Source organism: Mauremys mutica, chromosome 1, assembly GCF_020497125.1.
Source record: "Mauremys mutica isolate MM-2020 ecotype Southern chromosome 1, ASM2049712v1, whole genome shotgun sequence".
Taxonomy (NCBI): domain Eukaryota; kingdom Metazoa; phylum Chordata; order Testudines; family Geoemydidae; genus Mauremys; species Mauremys mutica.
Genome location: NC_059072.1, coordinates 199,883,153 through 199,906,485, shown reverse-complemented (window position 1 = coordinate 199,906,485; position 23,333 = coordinate 199,883,153). Strand labels below are relative to the sequence as shown.

At 41.9% G+C, this 23,333-nt stretch overlaps 1 protein-coding gene across 4 annotated transcripts in view; it reads right to left on the bottom strand.

Annotated features, from left to right (window-relative positions):
• ITSN1 (intersectin 1) overlaps window positions 1-23,333 on the bottom strand; it is a 195,930-nt gene that overhangs the window by 106,856 nt on the left and 65,741 nt on the right. For all 4 annotated transcript variants that reach the window (XM_045002376.1, XM_045002377.1, XM_045002374.1 and 1 more), the window contains 9 exons: window positions 21,971-22,150; window positions 21,146-21,239; window positions 17,839-17,939; window positions 16,218-16,281; window positions 6,479-6,616; window positions 5,634-5,749; window positions 3,367-3,629; window positions 2,339-2,488; window positions 1,917-2,057 (listed from right to left, as the gene is read on the bottom strand). In XM_045002376.1, coding sequence (XP_044858311.1) covers window positions 1,917-2,057; window positions 2,339-2,488; window positions 3,367-3,629; window positions 5,634-5,749; window positions 6,479-6,616; window positions 16,218-16,281; window positions 17,839-17,939; window positions 21,146-21,239; window positions 21,971-22,150 — 1,247 coding nt within the window. The remainder of the gene's footprint in view (window positions 1-1,916; window positions 2,058-2,338; window positions 2,489-3,366; window positions 3,630-5,633; window positions 5,750-6,478; window positions 6,617-16,217; window positions 16,282-17,838; window positions 17,940-21,145; window positions 21,240-21,970; window positions 22,151-23,333) is intronic.

Genomic DNA, 23,333 nt, shown 5'->3' with positions numbered 1-23,333 from the left:
CTGCCTTCAATGGACATAGAGAACAATAGATCAGTCTTTTTATAACAGACTTAACTTATTTGAAGACTGCTATCAGGTCCCCCCTCAATCTTGTCTCAAGACTAAACATGCCCAGTTGTTCCTCAAATCTTCTCTCATAGGTCAGGTTTTCAAAACCTTATCATTTTTGGAGAGAGTCCAAGGGAGAGCAACAATTTGTCCACATCCTTCCTAAAATGTGGCATCCAGAACTGGACACAGTACTACAAATGAGGACTCACCAGTGCCAAGCAGAGCAGGACAATTACCTTCCGTGTCCTATATACAACACTCCGAATACACCCCAGAATATTAGCCTTTTTTACAGCTGCATCAAATTTCAATTTGTGATCTATAACTCCCAGATCCTTTGCAGCAGCACTACCACATAGCCACTTATGCCCCATTATGTAGTTGTGCATTTGATTTTTATTCTTAATTGAAGTACTGTGCACTTGTCTTTATTGAATTTCATCTTGTTGAATTCAGACTAATTCTCCAATTTGTCAAGGTCATTTTGAATTCTAATCCTGTCATCCCAATTGCAAACACCACCTCCTTAGCTTGGTGTTCTCCACATATTGTATAAGCATACATTCCACTTCAAGTCATGAACAAAAATACTGAATAGTACCAGCGCCACGACTGACCCTGCAAGACCCCACTAGATGCATTGTCCCAGTTTGACAGAGAATCATGGATAACCAGTCTAAATATGGTCTTTCAACCAATTGTGAATCCATCTTATAGTAATTTCATCTAGACCACATCTCCCTGTTTTGCCTATGAGACTATCATGTGGGACTGTGTCAAAATCTTACTAAAATAAAGATACATCACATCCACTCTTTGTTTTAAAAGATTCTATGTGATAGCGAATTTACAAAACCCTTGGTAATTTATTACAATTACTAACTGCCCTTATCACTAAAAACTTTCATTCTTACTTCTGGCTTAAGTTTTCCATCTTCCAGCCTCTTGATCTTGTTATGCCTTTGTTTGCTATATGGGCTTTTCACAAGACTCTCGTTTCCCACAATGTCCTGGTGAATTCTAATTTGGAAGGGGGCTGGACTGAGGGTTGGAGGAGTTTGGTAGCTACTTCTGTATGGGTAGTACTTATATTTGAATGTATGGGATGGGCTCCTATAGATGTGTATATTTTAATAAAAATCCACCTCCCTCAATTCCCCATACATTTTCAGTTGGACAATTTATTCACTGCTTCCAACCTGAAGAGCGTGAGAGATATTGCTGGGCATGTTCAATCAATCGCTGCTAACTTCCAGTGTGGTAAGCAATTCCTATACATAGTTTTAAGAGAGACTTGATCTTTTGGGATGAAAGACACTATAAAAATGAATTATTTATTAGTGGAACTGTTCAGCAGGGGCGGCTCTACAAATTTGGCCGCCCCAAGCAGTCATGCCCGGGAGGCGCCCCCGAGCCGCGGGAGCAGCGGACCTCCCGCGGGCATGACTGCGGAGGGTCCGCTGGTCGCGCCGCTCGGCTGGACCTCCCGCAGCTGCGGGCGGTTCGCTGGTCCGGCGGCTCCGGTTGAGCTGCCGCAGGCATGCCTGCGGGAGGTCCAGCCCAGCCGCGGGACGAGCGCCCCCTCCGCAGTCATGCCTGCGGCAGGTCCGCTGCTCCTGGGGCTCCGGTGGACCTCCCGCAGGCATGACTGCGGCAGGTCCGCCGGCCCAGCCTGCCGCCCCCCCCGGGAAAGGGCCGCCCCAGGCGGGTGCTTGCCCCGCTGGGCTCTGGAGCCGGCCCTGCTCTTCAGGAGTGACAAAGTAGCATGCAATGTTTGGTGGGGAAGTTTGATCAGGACACTGATCCAGATGGGTGAGGAGAAAACAAGCCTAAAGGCTAAACATAAGAAACACCAGCATGCTCACCTGTAACTGCTGTTGCAAGTGTGTAATTTCTGCAATTCTCAGTTCTCTAGATTTGTTTGTGCTCTCAATTTCATGTCTTTGGATAGACAATCGACACCTGATATCCTGAAGTTTTCCCTCCAGCTGATGTTTTTTATCATTCTTCAGCAAGAAGAGATACATTTTGGTTACTACAATAATTCATCATGCAAATCTGGATTTTATATGTTTCTAAAACTAAAAATAGTCAGTTAGTTGTAGAATAAAAACCAAGATGTAATTATGGAAACTAATCAAGACTCTGTAGTGTTACTGTGATCTTGTACTGCATTTACAATATAATCACCACTATTTTTTTCTCTTAAATACATGTTTTTTGGAAATGGTTGGGCAGATATAGTAAATACTTAAACCTACAACATTTTAAAAATATCTTCACTTACTAGAGCTTCCAACTCAAATTCTAATGTCTTCTTCTTTGCCTTCAGCACAACTATGTCTTCTTGTTCTTTGTTTCTTTGATTTAGTAGTTCTTGCCGACGATTACGCTCCCACTCAAGTTGTCTTTGTCTTTCAAGTTCCCTTTTTGCAGCCTATAGTATGTAAAAAAAAATTACTGTTGAAATGCCCAGTCTGTGAATCTACCCTATTCCCTCATTAGAATAGTTCTAGTATAGTGTACACTGAAAGCATTAATACATGCCCCCGTTCAACAAAGTACTTAAGTATATGCCTAGCTTTAACAACAAGAGAATAATCCCACTGCTTAAAGTTAGGCATGTGCTTAAGACCCTTGGTCAACTGAGGCCACAATCAGCAAAGGTGCTACTTTTGAAATACATATATTTCTTCCATTTTAATAAATTAACCAACATTTAAATTTGACATTTCAATAAACTCTGAATAATCACACACTTAATTTCTCAAACACATATGGGAGTTGAAGGTCAAGTGCTGCTCCATTACATTTTAAAAACAGTTAAAGTCTGGTGATTTCAAAACACAGCAGCTCTTCCTAAGCTTGCCATTGAATTTTCTCTTCATCTAAAGTACTGACTGCATCAGAAGCACTAAGAATTTCCAACCCCAGGCAGAAGTCTTTGCTCCTTCATCAAAAGCAAGATCACTTCACGTTGCAAAAAGTTTTAAGGTTGGGGGTCAAGAACACTTTGTGCGACACCTAACTGTCTAATCCGTTCAGTAGAATGGGAGAAATTTCACAAGAAACATCCTAGATTTAGGGAAAATTGTCTCTATCTGCTTCCAGGAAACTTGAAACTGAAGTCTGTTCCTTAACTGTAGCAGGAAAAATATTTTACTAATAAACCGATTAGTTTCTAAGGAATTATAAACAAGTAAAGACTTTTATAATAAAGGAAGTATGGTAAAATACTTGCCAGCATACTTTTTTTGGTTTTGTTCAGATCAAAAGACAATTTTCAGAGACACTACTACCTCTGTATTCATTTACCTCACGCCTTTCTATTTCTTTCCGCCTTTCTTCTTCTCGCTGACGTTCCAATTCGCGTTGTTTTTCTAATTGCTTTTCTAGCTCCAGTTGTCTTTTACGTTCTTGCTCCTGTCGTTCGCGTTCTTTCCTTTCCTGCTCTGCCCGTTCCAGTTGTGCTAGCCGCTCTTGCTCTTTGCGTTGCTGCTCCAGAAGGGCCTGCCTCCGCTTTTCAAGCTCCAGATTGCCACGTTCAAAGTTCTCACGTTTTTTATCTTCAAATGTAACTTTAAACACAAGAAAATGTGAATGGTGAAATTAAGCTTTGCTTTGTTTAAAACAAAAAACAAAAAAACCCCAAACAAACAAAGGACTATGAAAACAGATTGGTGAACCAAGAACAGTTTGCAACAAGTGTCCAACAGCATTCCAACCTCGTTCTCAACTACTGATAAGCAGAACTGTAATGGATACTGCTTAATGTTGTCACTGGCACTTATATTGCCATCTCCACAAAAGCCCTCATCCTTACTTGAAGGATGAATTCCAGGCCTACCCTTTAGGCTCCTGTGTGCCACAAAGCCCAGCTTCTATCCAGATGTGTATAGTAGAGTTTAGGCAGTCCATTCCCTCAATCTTGCATACTCTAGGATTTGGAGTCCCTCAACACATGTGAATTGCATACTATTAAGTGTGTGTTGTTCACTGAGAACCAAAAGTCCAAGTCTTAGTCTAGTAAAAGCTATGACTTTCCTAGGAGATTAGAAACCACTGCCATGTAGCATCACTGAGGTGGAAGCTAACTTACTACAAAGCCAAGAAAGTGCAGGCTATGATTCACTAATTTATTGAGAAAACTTCTGAAAAATTGTCCAATTGAATCCAGGCAGTGAAGAGCACAATTCTTAAACTATTGTGCTCACCTTGAGCCTCACATTTAATCACTTAATATATTCACTGATGATCATTTTATTTATAGCACTTCGTTTATAATAGAGCAGACACAGAAAGAGGTAAGTTAAATTTGAGATGCAATATAACAGCTTAAGAGCAATTTAACTGCAGTTACAAAGGTATCTTTTCTGTGAGCAGCATACTGCATGATTTCAAGATATTTTTCTGATAAAACAACACTAAGACATGAGTGAAAATATGACACCAAGCTCTGGGTTTGTTTCAGTCACTAATTGCCTCAGGGTTAGGTCAGTGATATAGTGACAACACATCCCACACAAGACATCAGTTTGAGGATTCAAGTTAGATCTCTCACTCCAGGATTGGCACTGCCTTGAGGCACTGCACAGAAAGCCTGTTGAGGGGGTGGTAATACCTCAAATCTTTCTACCAGGGCCACCATCTTTCTGCCACCGAGTGGTATAGAGTAGATTCATTGAGGTAATTTAGCTGAGTCCAGTCCTCCTTTGCCAAAGGGGCATTTGGGCAGATGTGCAGTTCATACTGAAGAAAATGGAGTACACTTTGGACGGGTGGAAATAAGTTTTGTTTCTCTAGCTCTCTGAAAGAATGCAATCAACATTTCAACTGGAAATATGCTCTAAAAACTCATCATGCAGGATAAGCCCAGCTGGCTGCTGGTTGTTACTATTGCTTCACACTAACAACTAAGTATCAATGTAATAAGCCAAGAATTCCTCAATAAAGTTTTAGAGGTTTTAATATCAGAAGCCATTTTGTTAATGTTCAGAAAACTTGATACCTTCTTAAACCGAACTGATTAAAAATGTATAAATCCATAAAGTACATAGATTACAATGAAACAGATCTGTATATACACACTATGGTCCTGATCCTCCACACGGGCCAAAATGCACTTGGCGCAAGTTGGGAGGTGAGGGTGTGGGGGTGGTCAAAAGCAACATTATACCACTATGGCAGTAGCCCCAGTCTGGGCCTACCAGCCATCAGGGCAAGATAAAGCAGCGTTAAAGCTATTCCTGTGCCTGCTGCCACTGGCCCACAGAGGCCATTTCAGAAACTGGGAATCAGCTGGACACAGCAACATCTCAGCCATGCTTCTTGCATCACAATGTAACCTTAACAAAAAAAATCTTAATGTTATTAATATATATGAGCAGCTGATAGTGCTTTCTGCTTTAACAGGACAGAACATATCTAAACTTACACTCACTCACCTGAAGAAGAGTTCTGTGTAGCTCGAAAGTTTGTCTCTGACCAACATAAGTTGGTCCAATAAAAGATATTACCTCACCCACCTCGTCTCTGATATCCTGGGACCAACACAGCTACAACAACACTGCAAACTCATTTACCTGGCAATTTCTTTTCCAATTGTTGCTGTTCTTCTTCCAACACTGGTTCTTCTGGCAACCTCTGGTCTACAGATACTGAGCTTATCACAGAGATGCCACTGCCAGAGCGTACTCTTCTGCCAATTAAAAAAATAGTTATAAATTGTGTAAACCATTTATGGCCAAAATGTTTGACAACTATGGTCTAAGCAAGAGCTCAAGAAGCAAGGAGATACAGGAGCTCAAAGTTTAATTAAAAAAACATTGTATGCAATAAGTTATGAATCACTATCTGTAAGATTAAATTTCAAGTTCCTGAGACAGTGAACATATGTAAAGTTGCCTTCTCACTACAATTTTGCCTTGGAAAAGGAAAATGGAAAAAGAAGTAGAGTGACTCAACATCTGGAATCCATAAATACATACTGGACCACAAGCCAGAATTTACTACAATAGAAGTTCAGGGCAAGTTTTGAATTCTCACACATCTCCTTGTGGTGCAGTAAAAGGGAGGGTAATATTGGGTAGCTGAATTACAATAGATTTTAGTTCAAATTGCTTTAGTTCTTAGTTTATTTCTGTAGAATTCACTTATTGACAAGAACTGTACTCTTAAAGTCACTTCTTGTGATGGAGAGTCTTCATTTGCCAGTACCCAATAATAAAAGCTACAGCAGACATTTCCCCAGTGAGAGAGTATTGCATGCCCTCTGTGCAATGCAAAGATAATGAGATAAGTAGCAGCTTTTTCCAGCCTCTTATCCTTGACTTCCACACAACTGAACAGAAAGATCAAATAGGTTTCCCAAACAAAGCCAAGATTAAGTAGTTTAGGAATGAAATAGCACAATTTATAACCATTTTACCTAAATGAAGGTGGAATATATTCTGGAGGCAGTACAGGTGGCAATGGTTGGCCAGACATGGCCACATCAATTAAGTGCATAGCCAGAATAAACTCTTCTGCTGTAAGTTTTCCATCTTGGTCAATATCCGAAAGATTCCTGTTTAATGAAAAAGACCCAAATAAATCAGTTTTAAAATAATTTTTAAACTCAAATACTCATTAAGTGGCATGGTTTCTATATTATCAATTCACAAGTGATTCGTTTTTTCTTATTTCTGTTGTTAGACAATTGACAACAATTTCCCCCCATTTACATTTAAAATCTCTTATGGCTGGGCTGAAATCAAATGTGCCACCCCTCTTCTCCCAATTTATAATCTCTGCATCCATATCTGATCCATGGTTTCTACTCCTTCAGGCCTAGAATTACTGGTGCACCCACTACAAGAGGCAAGATTGGCAGGTGGAGTCTTGTTCCTCCCACAAATATCCACTGCACAATGCAGTGCAGGGAGGGTCAAATTGGACTCATTTATGGTGGTTTGGCACACCTGCACTTTTTCTTGGAGACTGCTACCATGTTCTTGGAATTTAAGCTTTTATTTAAAAGAAGTTAAGATCCAGCACTGACAAATGCAAAGAAAACTTGAATGTTAACGAAATATAAACCAAGGCAACGATGTCTGATGATGGCCTAAACCAGTTCTGACACGTGTGAAATGTCTTTATTCGTATTAAGAGTTTAAATTTTCATCATTAGATTTCAGAGTTTTAGCTTCATTAGTTATTGGATGCTGATTCAAAGCATACAGACAAGGCTCATATTCCAGAGATCTTTGAGAATGGAGTGTTTTGGACATCTCAAGTGTGTAAGGCTTTATTTGTGGGCAGAATTTGGAAGACTACTAACCTATTCCTTCCCTCCCACCTCACCCCACTATTGATCCATGTCTGTGCTACTGATCTCCTTAGTGGGGCCATCCCCAGCATGGGTTCACAAATCCTGCCTCCTGCACACAACCACACTGGTTCTACTTCCAGAGGATAAGCCTCAGGGAAGTGAGCAAGATCACCCCTATCATGGAGTGCAACTCTCTCCTTTCATCTATGGGTGCTCCCCTGTAGGTGCAGCAGCATCCCCTGCACCTGGGATTAGAGATCTTCATCAGCAGTGCCCGTTGGACTGCACATGCACACCTCCCTGTCTCACACCATGAGCGGAACATATATATAGCAGTGTGCGGCCCGACCGCCCCCAAGTTCCTTCTCTGTGGCAGAGCTTATCTTTCAGCTCTGAAGCAAAGGGGAGGAGGATGGGAAGTGGAGCACCCATAGGGACACATCTCAAAGAAGCTCAGTTACTGCACAGGAGGTGAGTAACCTTCTCTTCTTCAAGTGATGTCCCTATGGGTGCTCCACTGTAGGTGATTATAAAGTAGTACCCCTCAGTGTTCCACTGTAGGTGATCATAAAGCATGCCCCCAGTTGGAAAGCTGGAGCTTTGGAGCAGCATTTACTGTGGATGATGGACAGTGTGTCCTAGCAGAGTATCTGATGTAGCATCCTGAGTAATGGTGTAGTGACAGCTAAAAGTGTCTGCCGATGTGCATGTGGCTGCTTTGCAAATATCAGCAAGCAGGACATTGTTAAGAAAGGTGATTGAGGTGGAGAGTGAGCGAGTGGAATGTGCTCTAGTTCCAGGGGTAGGTTATCGATTGTGTAGTTAGTAGGAAAGATGCATACACTGTGAGATCCACTTGGAAAGGCATTGCTTAGAAATGACTGAGCCTTTCGAGCTTTTGGCTGTTGGGAGAAATAAGTGCGGTCATTTCCTGAAAGGTTTAGTTCTGTCCAGGTAGAAAGCTACTGCTCATCTGATGTCCAGGGTGTACAATGTTGCCTCCTATTGGTTGCGGTGTGTCATTGGAAAGAAGCAGGGAAGGTTTAGATGGAAAGTGCATGGTACCTCAGGTAAAAATTTTGTATGTAGGCGTAGCGTAACCTTGTCTTAATGAAAAATCATGTATGGTAGGTATGCCATAAGTGCTCCAATTTCACCAATCCGCCGGGCAGAGACAATAACAAAAAAATACTATTCTTGTATGATAAATGAACATAGAAGCAAGCTGCCATTGGTTCGAATGGAGGTCTAGTGACCAGAGTCCCAAGCCAGGGTTGGATCCCATATGTGAGGGTAAAGATTTTGGAGGCCCTTCAGGAATTGTTTAATGAGCGGGTGGGTGAAGATGGAATGGCCGTCTATCTCGCAGTGAAAGGTTGCGATGCCTGCCAAATGCACACCTATGGAGCTTGTGGATAACTCCAATCTTTTAAAGGTATAAAACATAGTCCAGGATAAGTGGTAATGGAGTGCTCAGTGCCTCAACCTGATGGGAGGCGGACTAGAATCCAATCCTGGTGCATTTGTGGAGGTAAGTGCCTCTAGTCCTATCACGCCTGCTGTTCGAAAGTACATGTTTAACTGCTTCCAAAGAGGTTATTTCTGAATCTCAAAACCATGGAGGAGCCATGTGTTGATTGGGATGGAGGATGTAACCCTCATCCTGTAAAAGTCGCTGAGTTGGACAGATAGTGGTTGGAGGGCATACTGTCATGCAAATGAGGTAAGTATACCAGATCTGGGGTGGCCATGTCAGAGCTATATGCATGACTCTGACTCTGTCCCCTTGGTTCTTGTGGAGTACTCTGAACAGAAGGGGGAAGGGAGGGAAGGCACAGAGCACCAGTGTATCCCATGTGATAAGGAATGCATCTTCCAGGAATCCGCATCCTCGACCCGCTCTTGAGCAAAACTAAGGGCAGTGGGAATTCGCCAGTGTGGCCAAGAGGCCTATGGAGGGTAATCCTCAGCAGTTGAGGATGTGCTGAAGGACTCCTATATCTTGTTCCCATGTGTGATTGTGGGAGAATCTCCTGCTCAGTGAGCCTGCAGTGGTGTTCTGGAGTCCAGGGAGCTATACAGTTAAGATGGTGATGCAGTGTTGGATACACCAGTTCCATAATTTCAGTGCCTCTGAGTGTAGAGAGTGGGATCTTGCTCAACCTTCCCTGTTGATGTAGAACATGCAGGCCATATTGTCAGTCATAACTCTGATAGTGTGATGTGCTATCAGTGGGAGAAAACATCAGCAGGTATTGCAGACTGCTCATAACTCTAGGACATTGATGTGTAAGGTAGATTCAGTTAAGGACCATCTGCTCTGCACTGTGTGAGTGTGAAGATGTGTTCCCCAATCAATTAAGGAGTCGGTTGTCAGAATCATGGACAGTGCTGGTTAAAGGAAAGGGACCCCAGACTAGTTAGTCCTTGATCTTCATAGGTATAGATAGGAGTTTGTGAAGGATGTGTTTGGGAAGTACATAGACTATGTAGCTATGCCTGGAGACATAACATGTGTGTACTTTACCATGAAGGCAGCTGCTGCCATGTGGCCAAGTAGTTGGAGACATGCCCTGGCTGAGATCTGGGGACAGGTTCTCACTGTGAATACAAGATTGACTATAACTGAAAATCTGTGAGCCGGGAGGAAGGCTCTGGCTTGTATGGCATCCAATTGTGCCTCAAACTCCAGGTGTTGCACCAATGTTACAGAAGATTTCTCCAGGTTTATGCGAAGGCCAAGGCTTGAGAAAAGGTCCACTGTCACTCAGAAATTGTGAAGAGAATCTGTTTTGGATGGGGTTTTGAGGAGGCAGTCATCTAAGTATGGAAAGATGACAACACCTTTTTTGTGTAGGTAGGCAGCCACTACCACAAAGACTTTGGAGATCACACAAGGATCTGTCAAGAGTTTGTAGGGCAGTACTTTGTATTGCTAGTGATCAGAAAGACTAAGATTTAGTCACAGGTATTTTTAATAAAAGTCATGGGCAGGTCACAGGCAATAAAAAAAAAATCATGGCCTGTGACCTGTCCATGACTTAAATACCTGTGACTAAATCTTGGGGAGTGTGAGGTGGCGCGTGAGGAAGGGTATGCTGCTGCTCGGGCGGGGGGGCGCCTGGGGCCAGCGGCACCGCTGCCAGGACCGTGGCTGTTCCGGCCACCCTAGGACCACTGCCAGGGGCCAGCCGAGCAGCAGCTGGTGTGGCTATCCCCAGGGCCACCTGAGCAGCTGGTCCCATAGCCAGCTGCTTGAGTGGCCCTGGGGTTAGCCACACTGGCCACTGCAGAAGTCACGGAGGTCATGGAAAGTCACGGAACCAGTGACTTCCACGACCTCCATGACAGACACTGAGCCCTAGTGATCAGTCCCCAGGATGAATCGGAGAAAGCGGGTGTGGGCAGGGTATATTGTGATGTGAAAGTAAGAATCTTGGAGGTTGAGGAACAAGAGCAGTCCCCCTGTTCAAGTGCCGGGATAATGGTAGAACAGATAACCATCTTGAAGCATTGCAGTTTGACTAACTCATTTAGGTTTTGAAGGTCTAGGATTGGTCTCCACCCATCGGATTTCTTTTGAACCAGAAAATAATGGGAATAAAAACCCTTCCTTCTGTGCTGCGATGGGACTGGCTCTATGGCTCCCAGTTGCAGAAGGTGATTTATTTCTTCTCATAGAAGGGGTTTGTGAGAAGGGTCCCTGAAGAGGGACAGGAAGGGTAGAGAGTAGATAGGAAAGAAATGGAGTATCCTTTCTTGATTATCCCTAAAACCCACTTGTCTGAGGTAAGTAGCTGCCATGATGGAAAGAAAGGAGACAGAAGATTGCCAAACTGGTGGGATGTTGGAGATGGTTGTTTTGACTGGAATAGAGGGAGGCTTCTCAGGGCCTTGAACACAGCTTCAAAATTGTGGTTTGGCCAAAGGTGTGTGAGAGGTAGCCCCTTGAGGAGTGACATGTCTGTGCTTGGTAGGGGGCTTCTGTCAACAGTGTTGAGTATTGCATGGTTGCTGGGGGGTGTATTGCTGTGGTCAGGATCATGGAGGAAGTTGGTATTTCCCCAGGTGTCTCATTGGTGCTGGTAAGTAAATGCCAAGAGAGCGGAGAGTTGCTTAAGAGTCCTTAAGGGAGTGTCGGGACTCATCCATAGACTCCGCAAATAATTTGGGGCCCTCAAAGGGTAGGTCCTCGACAGTGGTTTATACCTCCTTAGGAAGGCCAGAGACGTGTGGCTATGATGCCCATCTCATGACTACGGCAGTCATGATGGAATGGGAAGTGGTATCCATGGAGTCCAAGGGGGCTTGTAAAGCCATACAGGCGAAGAGGTGTCCTTCGGATACAAGTGCCTGGAGTTGCTCTTTTTTGTCATCAGGAAGGTCTTAGCAGAGTTCCTGTATTTTGGAATACTTGAGAATTGTATTTGGCCATGAGAGCCTTGTAGTTGGATATCCAGAACTGGAGCATAGCAGATAAATAAGCTGTGCGTCCATATAGTTCCAATTGCTTCCAGTCAGTCATGAGCAGTGGATTGAGGTTGTATCGGCGTCCCTTTTTGTGTACGGCGTTGACAATGAAGGAATTTGGAGTGGAGTGAGAAAAGATTCCATGTCATTTGCGGGAACATAATATTTTTTGTCTGCCCGCTTGCAGGTTGGTGGGATAGACACTGGGGTCTGCAGAGCAACTTGGTGGGGTCGAGAAGGGCCTCATTGACAGGAAGGTCTACTTTGGAGGATGAGGATGCATGCAGGATGTCGAGGAGTTTATGCTGCTGTTCTTTCACTTCCTTCAAAGGAATCTAGAGGGAGTCTGCAATCCTGTGAAACAACTCCTGAAAGTGTTTGAAGTCATTTGCTGCAGTAGGGGGTGGAGGCTTGATAGCCTCGTTGGGGGGAAGAAGAGGAGAAGTGGAGTGGTGGTGAAACTTCCCCCTCCTGGTCTTCCTCCTTGTCTGCTGTGGGAAGAGGTTCAGTCTCTAGTGGTCAAGAGACCGATGGAGATGGTGAATGTGTAGGCCTCTGGCTTTGCTCTATGGGAGGCTTTCTGAACTGTGCCCTGTCCATGGCCCAAGGATCCTGTATGGCCAATATGGAGGGAGCGGCATGTGGGGTTAAATCCATTGCGGTCTATAGCAGGGCCCTGGTCCGGTTATGGATAGTGAGGACATGTAGAAGATGCATCTTGTGCCTGTCCCAAGTATGAGAGTGGGACAAAGTACTCTTCCTCCTCTGCATTGCTGTGGAAGGGCGGTGCCATCCTTGGAAGGGAAAAGGAACAATGCTGTGATTCTGGAGAGGAGGATGGAGGAGGAGGGAAAGGGTGTCTGAGTAATGGTGACTCAGGAAGATAAGAGACAAGCAGGTCCTTGGGGTTTCTGAACTCCTGGGGAGGAGGGAGGAGCATCATCAACACCAGCACATGGGTCAGTGCCTGAGGGAGAGGTGCATTCTCTTGACCAGACACCAGATGGAGTTGAAGACTTGCTCAGTGCTAAAATGGACCTCGGCACTGGTATAGCTATCGGTGCTGGTGGTTTTGTCCGTGCTGTGGTGCCCAAAGTTGGTCTGGTTAGGGCAGTTGGTACCAGTGCCAAGAAATGGTGCCAACGGCTGTAGGTCTGCCCTCTTGGGGTCTTTAGACCTTTGCTTAGCTCTGGTAGCAGAGGTACTTGGATGGTCCATGGAGTTACGTCCCCTGTTCGAGGATGTTGAGGGAACTGACCTTGCAGGGGATGGTGTTCTGGGCAGGTGATACCTCAGAAGGTCATGGGAGAGCCTGTTTCTTCCCATGTATGGGAAAGAGAAGATTTTCTTTTAGAAGGACAGGGCAAATGAGGGCCAGTGGACAACCAAGTGGAGCGTTAGAGCTGCACGGGTGAAATGTCCGGGCCAGGGTCTGATGCTGGACACAATGATTTCTCCATGAGGAAATGTCGCAGCCGAATGTCCTATCTTTTCTAGCCCTGGCAGTCAGTTATGGCAATGAGTACACTTTTTGGGTACGTGTCCCTGTCCCACTCAGCAAATACACTGTGGGTGACCATCAGTTACCAGGAAGGTGTCCCAGCAGGAAACGCACCTCTTAAACCCAGGAGACCTGGAGATAAAAGGGTGACGAGAAAAGCTTCTCAGTTGGGAATGGCGGGAAGCAGCAAAACGAAAACCTAAGCTATGAAGGGTAAGCTATGGGAGAGTAAGAGGACAAAAAAAATAATTTATTTATTTTTAATAGGGAGAGGATGAGAAAGGAAGAACTAACAGGTAAGGCACTATCTCAGAGGTCAAAAGGAGAAGCGGGCTCTGTTGTGGATTCTGTCCCAGACCAAAGGGATTAGAAAGGGAACTGGGGGGCGGTCAGACCGTACAACGCTATATATACACACATGTCCTACTCGTGGCACGAGATGGGGAGGTGCACATGTGTCGTCCGACAGGCACTGCTGATGAAGATCTCTGATCCCAGGGACAGGGGATGCTGCTACACCTACAGTGGAGCGCCCATAGGGACATCACTCAAAGAAGAACTACAAGTTACGTTTGAAACTTCTCAAACGTGTCAACTGTTCCCCTCCATCCACCTCCAGCCATCCACACACTTCAAGCCCTGGCAGCAAGTATTACATCTTTGGCTAGTGTGACTTTGTCTGATTAAAGTATAATTATGCAAACCACTGTTGCTACCACTGTTATCTACTTGCAATGAATCTTATAATGAGTGTAACACATGGCTGGAAAGGGTTAAGCATCTTGCAGGCTAACTAACCCAGAGTCAGCCTGTAGAGACATGTTAAAAATGGTAATTAAGGCCATGCAAGGCTAGAACTTTGAAATACAAACCTGTATTGTTAAAGAATTAGAGGTGATACTAATTGCGTGCATCCTAGATGATAATCATGTAAACAGACAGTTCCTGTCTGTCACTATAACTATTAATTCAGAGATCAAAAGGGGAATATTAACATTTAGATGAATCTTGGGTGAAATAATGTAATTGTCTATATGTCTCTTTGAAGTTTGTAATAGACTGCCTAATGGATAAATTGCCCTATGTTCATTTGTGTAACTAATTACTGCTGATGCTTAGGAAACAGGAGGTTACATCAAAAACCTATTGTCTACCCAGGACTGTATGGTCAAGCAAAACTGTATAAAAGACCATTGGGTCCTGATCCTGACATCTCAGATCTGCTTAAGCTTCATCAGGGGAAGTCTCAGTCACCAGATTGAGATCCCAGTTAAGCTGCTACTCCCTGAATGTGATATTGGACATTGGACTATAACCTATGGACTAAATTCTAAAAGAACTCTTTGCAACTACAAAGCTCGCCATCTCCTCTATGTATCTGAACCTCAAGAACTGAACTCATGTCTATATGTATATTGATCTTTTAACTGTATTCTCTCTTTTCTAATAAATTTTAGTTTAATTAATAAGAATTGGTTGTAAGCATGTATTTGGGCAAGAGCTGGAATATTCAATAACCTGGGAGGTAATGTGTCCGATCCTTTGGAATTGGTAGAACCTTTTCTTTTATATGATGAAATAAGATTTTCAGAAATCTTCATCATATTTGACTTGGGTACCTGGATTGAAACCTGAGGCTGGGTTACTTCAAGGGAACTGTGGTGTTGGCTTCTGGGCAACCAGTGAAGTAATAAAGAAGCTGTTTTATGCTGGCTTGGTAAATCTAAGTATTGAAAATATCCACCAGCTTTGGGGATTATCTACCCCATTCTTTGCAGTTCACCCTAATTGAGTGACCTCAGCTGGCCCTCACTGGGACCCCAGTCACAGCTAGTGATCTTCTGGATTATTGGGTTGCCATTGCTTCTTATAGCAACTTTGTTAGGAAACAAAAGAGAAGAGGCTACTGTAAGTCCTGAATAACATGTAGGGTTTGGCTTAGAAAGCAAGTATGGCAGAGTCACTATGCAACAGTGACAATATAGTTGACATCCTAGCACAGGGGAAATCATGTGGTAGTACTGTAGTGAGACACTGAATTTCAAGCAGAGATTTAAGAAGAGGGGAAGTTAATTAGAAATAGCCAGCAGAGAACAATTAATCAGTTAAAATACACAAAGGTGGCATGGAGCCCATTTCAAACATCACAGAAGGTGACCCTGAACAATCAGGAACCAAAATACCAGGAGAGTAGTAAAAAGGCAAATAAATACTAAAGCCACTATGCAGTTACACAGCAAGGTACAAGAGTTTACTCAGGCTAAAGGAGAAATGAGAGACCTGGTTGGTTATGTTAATAGAAGGCAATCCACTTGGGCAGATAAGAATGCTAAGGAAAAAACGAAACACACTCCTTTAAAGCACATCAAAGAGAAGAAACTCAATGAGTTATGCTTCTGCCAGGACACAACTAGGGATAAAAGGGCAATTTTACAGGCTACAGTTTTCTTTATTACACATTTAAAAAAACAACAAAAAACACTTTTTTGTATTACATACCAGGGTATAATTTTACTACAGGTAAGAGAAACAAAGTGGCTTTTTTAGGAACAACTAAAAAACAAAAACCAAGTAAAAATCCCAGGTATGTTTTCAACCCACACAGAAAGTGAGGAATACTATAGGTACCTACTGTAAAATAAACTTGAAGAGTTCCTTTTACGAACCATTTTTTACAGTTTGTAAAAATTAGCTGACATTAGAAAAATGCAGTGGCAACTAATCTAATTCCTCTGATAATGCCCATTATTAAATAGTAATGCAGTTTTTAGAGTATATCTTGTGTAAAGAAAAAGACAGCAAAATTTAACCAGTTAGCAGAAAGGGTATAATCCAGAGTGATAAGTACATTTCTGATATGAGAAAAATTAAAGGAACTATCTTTACCATATTGTAGCCAACTGAGCCTGTGGTAAACTTGATTGCATAAGGATAGTTCTTGCTTGTGGACCTAACAAATTAGAACAAGGGTTAACAAACAAATCAGCAAACATTATTCTGGAGCAGAACTCAGTTTTGAGGTGCTGACCTGGAAAATATCAATTCCCTATGTGTTAAAGCTAAACATACTACTACTACTACTACTCAGAACAAACTGTTACGGTGCACAAGAGGGAAGTTATTTAAAAAGAATAAGGAATACTGCTAGGGTTAGTAATCCCACATTTGATGTACCCTGTCCCACTGCACAGGCAGTTTTCTATCATGATGGGGAAAATGTCCTTCGTGAAAGGGGCATACAAAGCTTGACCCAGCCACCCATGTCCTTCGCAGGAGTCAGTTTGCCACAACTAATTTCATACCTCACAATAAGCTCTTGGGATGACATAGTGGTGAGGGAGACTTGCCAACTACAAAACCAGTTTCTCCTCTCTTGGTTTTCACACCTCAGCTGCTAGAAGAGGGCCTCATCCTCCCTGATTGAACTAACCTCGTTATCTCTAGCCTGCTTCTTGCTTGCTTATATATACCTGCCCCTGGAAATTTCCACTACATGCATCCGACGAAGTGGGTATTCACCCACGAAAGCTCATGCTCCCAAACGTCTGTTAGTCTATAAGGTGCCACAAGACTCTTTGCTGCTTTTACAGATCCAGACTAACACAGGCTACCCCTCTGATACTGTACATGCTCAGTGCCTCCCCTCATTTGGGGTGGGTTCTCTCTTGGGCAGAGGCAACTGTATGTGTGGTCTGAAGAGAAAGCTCCTTGTTGACAGCATACCAGCCAGGTGAAAGTGTTAGTCACTTCTCAGCACTTTCACCCAACAGGCCTCTTCACCCACTTGGTAGGTGGTCAACAAGGAGTAAGGGGAACAAGAAGAATCCCACAATTGTCAAAGGCCTTTTCTTTGTGGGTGGTCAATAGGGATCAGGAGCCCTGTCCAACTACACCAGCAGGATAAGTTTCAAAAAGAAAATTAAGTAAGTTCTGGGGCGTGGATCTCAGAGTCAGAGTTAGAGTTTAAGGCCAGAAGGTACCACCTTTACAATAAATCAGTGTGAAAGCAGGAGTGAGGAGAGGAAAAAAAGTTAGCAAGAAGTTAATGGAATTTGCAGGTGCCCAGTAACCTCTCATAATCCTGTACCAGGGGCATTAGGTGGCTTTGGAACTCCGTTCCCCAACCCTCGCCTATTTTACTAAGAGCCTCCGACTGCACACTAAATGTGTTCTCATGCAGGCTCTTTTAATGCACAGTCAGAGGGTCCACTTGGGGAGTTAGTGCAGAGTAGCTAGCGTGCCATAAATTCACACCCTAACTTCCCTCTGTAGACAAGCCCTAAGTAGCAACCACTCACAAATGATCATATGTTTGCTCTCAATTGTAATCAAAGTGTGGATAAAGAACAATATAGAAAATAAGCATTTTCCCCCCCTCTCACTTCAGTATGGGAACTCAGCTATCACTCACCTTCCATAATTTAAGCACCACGTTAACAGACATATAATCATCAAAGATCAATCAAATGGAAGCAAAAAATAAAGAATATAAAAATTGTTCTAATACCTGTTAAGTGTCCACTCATCATTTTGTCATGGCTATTGAACAGCTGCCTATATTTTAGTCTTGATGACTGAGGAACAGCCCATTCTGCTACAGGAGGCACACTGGAATTAGGAGAGAGAAAAAACTCAGTTACGCTTAAATGTTTCAAGCTACATGAGGACAGACTGAAGTTCAAGTTTTACATATGAATTTGTTCTTTCAACAATTTTTCCCAGCTCTTACTTCAAAAATATTACGCACTACTGAAGTTGTGGTTGAGAACAGTGACCCAGTTCAGCATTTTAAAAGCATGTTTCTTATCCCAAATTAAGCCAAATATTCATCCTTGTCATCGATACCTTTGCTTTTTCAGAAAGGTAGAAAAGTAAATAATCTAAGTGCTTTGGAAGACTCAAGATATGCAAAATCTTTAATCAGTTATATGGTTGGAAACTCTCCATGTAGTTGGTAGAAACAAAAAGAACAGGAGTACTTGTGGCACCTCAGAGACTAACAAATTTATTTGAGCATAAGCTTTCATGGACTACAACCCACTTCATTGGCGTCTCATCTTATGCTAACCTTAACCAGCTGTCTTTCCAGCCTAGCAACCAACCAACCAGAGACTGATTAGGAAAAAACAAACAGAGCTGAAAACAAACAAACAGAGCTAACAGAAAATACAAGTATTTTAAATAGATCAACTATTTGCAGAGACAGTTTCGCGATTCTAGTCTGCCAATGTATCTCAATACTAAGAACTGGAGAGAGCAGGTATAGGAATGAAATGTTAGTTCAGTCTTCAGCCCCATATAACCTTTGGTCCTCTATTAAGACTGCCAAAACATGCCAGGACACTAGGACACAGTAAGAATTGGACTGAGACAATCCAATTTCTTTCACCACTGAACAGATTGCATAGCAACTACTTTCCCTACTGACCTGAGAAGAACTGAAACCACTAAGCTGGCAGCGACTCTTTCATGTTATGGCAGTCTTGGATGACAACCCAGCATATGTTCGATATAAGAACACTTATTGCAGATTTGACAAAACGCAAAGAAGGTACCAATATGAGATTTCTAAAGAGAGCTATAACACCTAACCCAAGGTTTAAGAATCTTAAGTGCCTTCTAAAATCTGAGAGGGACGAGGCGTGGAACATGCTGTCAGAAGGGGGGAGGGATAGCTCAGTGGTTTGCGCATTGGCCTGCTAAACCCAGGGTTGTGAGTTCAATCCTTGAGGGGGCCACTTAGGGATCTGGGGCAAAAATTGGTCCTGCTAGTGAAGGCAGGGGGCTGGACTCGATGACCTTTCAAGGTCCCTTCCAGTTCTAGGAGATTGGTATATCTCCAATTATTATTATTAAAAGTCTTAAAAGAGCAACACTCTGATTCGGAAACCTACAGAACCTGAACCACCAAAAAAGAAAGTCAACCTGGTGGCATCTGACTTAGATAATAAAAAATGAAAGTGCATCAGTCCGCACTGCTTTGAATCATTATCAAGCAGAACCAGTCATCAGCACTGTGGACTTGTAGGTGCTAAAGTTTTACATAACTGCACTCAAAAAAAAAAATCTACATTTGTAAATTGCACTTTCACGATAAAGAGATTGCACTACAGTACTTGTATAAAGTGAATTGAAAAATATTTCTTTTGTTGATCTTCTTTTACAGTGCAACTAAATATAATATAAAGTGAACACTGTACACTTTGTATTGTGTTGTAATTGAAATCAGTATATTTGAAAATGTAGAAAAACATCCAAAAATATTTAAAATACATTTAAAAATTAGTATTCTTTAACCGTGTGATTAAAACTGCAATCACAATTAATTTTTAATGGAGTTAACTCAAGAGATTAACTCAAAACAAATTAAATGCAATTAACTGACAGCCCTACTAAAAATGTTCTCTCATCAGAAAATGCCAATTCATCAAAACCAAAACTTTGTGGGACCATACCTGTTTAAATGATGGAATTTCTGATCAAAATGAGAGACTCTGATTACTACAGAATAGCTAATAGCATGATAGTTAGGGCATTCTGTTTGACTCAGAGCACGGACTTTAACCTGGGTCTCCCACATCCCAAGTGACTGCACTATTCGCTGGACTATAAAGTTAGTGTCTCTCTGGCCCAGTGAACACTTTTCATATACAGCTCCAACAGGAGATATTTAGAGAAATCGATCCCTGAATAGTCTGCCCACTCTCCTATCCTCCTCCACCTCAAAACTTCAAAAGGTCTCAGGTTCATCCCAATATGTAACCGGAAAATTTTTGAAATCTCAAAGGTTTTACAGGAAAGGAAAACCATCTTTCACCCAGCTCTAAAAGAGACCAGAGAGTCAGAGGTAAAGTTTGCCTTATAACTGTGATAGCCGTCTTAAGGAATATCCAGTTATTTTACCTAAGGAGTCCTAGACGTCAGTCCCTATGGAGCTAATCACTATTACTTCACACTGGTGGAAGGGGTACACTCCTCTCCCTGTGTGGGGATTAGAGCATACTGCTTCCACTGGTGCTCCCAACAATACTCTGAGACAAAAAAAGGTTTGAGCTGCAAGGCATTTTTAATCTCATTTACAGACAAATAATAGTAGCATTTAGCTTCTCATATTGTGACACAAAAGAAATTTTCAAGGACAATTTACCTGGAGAGCTAAGATTAAAAGCCAAACAAAATTTAAAACACTTAAAAATGGTATACGAAGAAGCAATTATTTTCTTCCCTGAAATCCACAGGAATTTGAGCAACTGTTCAGTCCTCAACACGATATTGCAACTATTAACTCCCTTCCCCCATCAAAGTTCTCTAAGTCAATATTTTATGTCTCCTTGGAGCAGTCTTTTAATAAATTCTTACATATAAATAAAAAAAAAAAAAAAAAACAACTTACAAGAAAGAGTTAGTCTCTGAACAGCACTCCCACAGTTCCCACATTTTAATATTTTACTTCTGAAACTACTTCTCTATTTTCTACAAAAAATGTGTTATCTTTCTGCAGCACAAAAGGAGGGGCCTTGTGATATGAAATGAACCAGACTTCTCTGTACACACACAAAAACCTCATGTTGTAATGTGACTTGAAACTTTTAAAACAGTTAACTGCTATATTTCAATGGTTTGTAACTAATCTGGTATTTCACATTTAAAGAAGATATTCTATTAAACCTCTGAAGATTTAATAGACAAGACTTGATTTTCTTAATTACAGAAGTTAAGTTTAATGAAGAATGGTATTAATCTATTAGTGTCTAAGGCAGTACTGCCTGCTACAGCATATTTCACATGTGCACACACACTCCACGCTAACTTACCTAGCCACATCAAATGATTGTGCCTTTTGCAGTTTAGCGTTTAACTGTGACCCAGGTCCAGATCTACTAAAGGAAGAACTCTTTGGCAATGTGGCTGTAATAGTAAGAATAACTGTGTTAATCCTGAAAAGTACATTTGAAACATATCTGTACAATTCACAATGATAGACAACTAAATGCTAACCCCACAAAACAAGTATTATGATTTTAAAATCAGTTTGGGTTTTTTTAAGGCAATGTTCCTAATACAAAAATAAATTAGTAACCTCTCCTGCCCCACAAAAAATAGAACATGCATCACCTTCATGACTTCCAGCATTTGCATTCTTTATATAAATCTGGTTGATACATCAAAGAGCGGCACTTTATAAAATAAAAATTGAAATACTGTATACTCTGGTTCTTCGAAAATAATCCAAAGAACAATATTATCTTAATGGTTACAAATAGGTAAGGAGTATCAATGTGTAGGTATCAATTCTGGATGATGGGCAAGCTAATTTTATTGTACCTTTACTAGAGTGCTAACATTTTGTTCATGGTGATTGTTGGTTTGTGTATAGAAATATCTGAAAAACCTAAGTAGTTTTAAAATATAATAAACCTAGATTTCTTCTACTGAAGGTTTAAATTTTTTGTTTAAGATTTAAAACTTTTTTTAATCCTATTTGTATTAACCCAATTTAAGTGTATTCCCTTAATAAAGCAATTCTTCAAAATAATAAGTTACTAATACCATATTCTCACTTTTTGGATACAAAGAAAATTGCTCAACAATTTGTTAACAGAAAAAAAGTAAATATATAGTGTCAGTATGCAGCATACCAGGATGAGCAAAAGCAGGCAGAGGTTGTATAACAGCAGGAGCTCCATTAGCCAGGGGAGGCACTGCTGCTGAAGGAACAGAAGATACTAAAGGTGGAGACATTCCTACTACTGGAATGGACGCCATTGGTACCGGGGCTACAGCTGTAAGAGATGGCATGCTGACAATGCCCCCAATACCTGCATACAAGAAAAAGTAGACATTTTCCTAATTTGTATCAGATAATAATTTAAGGAGTTTGCAGACTGCAGAGTTATACAACAATAAACCTAGAATTAGAGAGCAGATTGAGATGAAGATAGAGACTCTAAAAAATCCCAGGGTTACTAAGCACTCAGATAGTGATGGCAACAAGAAATGGTTTAGGGAGAAGGACATAATATTTTATAGTGTATGTATATTATAGGATTATGTGACTGCAGAGCTAACCAAAGAAATATAAGAATTTGCTTTAGAAAATTGTTCACTGTGTGCTAGATGAAGAGCAGTACTGTCAAACACTGGTGGGTAGAGAACTGAAAATCTACATTTAGCCTCCGTCCAAAAAGAATGAGTTTCAGGAAAACTGCTCGCAGCCTTCTGCCAAAACAAAACAATGCAAAGCTAATAGGATAAAGCACAGTAATAAGAGATTTTAGGTATGAGCACAGCTGCACAGATGAAAAGTGGAGGTCAAGGAGATTCAGTGATTCCACTGGGGAAAGAGGTGAGGTTACGTGCACGCAGCTGGGAGCATGTCTACAGTGGGCTAGGAGAAGAAAATCTAATTATTTCTAACTTCACTCAATCATTATGGCCCCAGATGAAGTTTTAGAAACCAAACAGCAAAAGTTTGGTGGGAGGGAGAGAGGGAATAATGAATTAGCAAATATACAGGCTTTAAAAGGGTGAGAGTTTTGTTGCAACACTTACCAAATACAGACACTCCTCGGGCTGCGCAAACCCGACTTATGGAAAAAGTTCCATAAGTGCCTTCCCCCCCTTTTTTGGGGGGAGGGGGGGCATAATTGTCAGATACGTTCCTGACTTATGCAAAACTCGACTTACGCAAGGCGTTCCGGAACGGAGCTCCTGTACATTATTTATTTAATTCACTCTTTATGGTGATCACAATTACCAGGCATCTGATGATGAGATGTTGCAAACTAAAGGTTACATGTAAAGTGGCTCTCAACACCAGAATGCAGAAGAAACTCAACATGGTAAGCATGAGGTCCCAGGCTTTGACCCACCCATTTATTTTATGCCATTTATTTCAATCCTATCTTTGGCATCATGACCACTTCAGCCATACCAGTTACAAGAACAAGAGAAGCAGTAGCCAGTCTGGCTATTATTAATGCCACTCTTTGCATAGGCCAA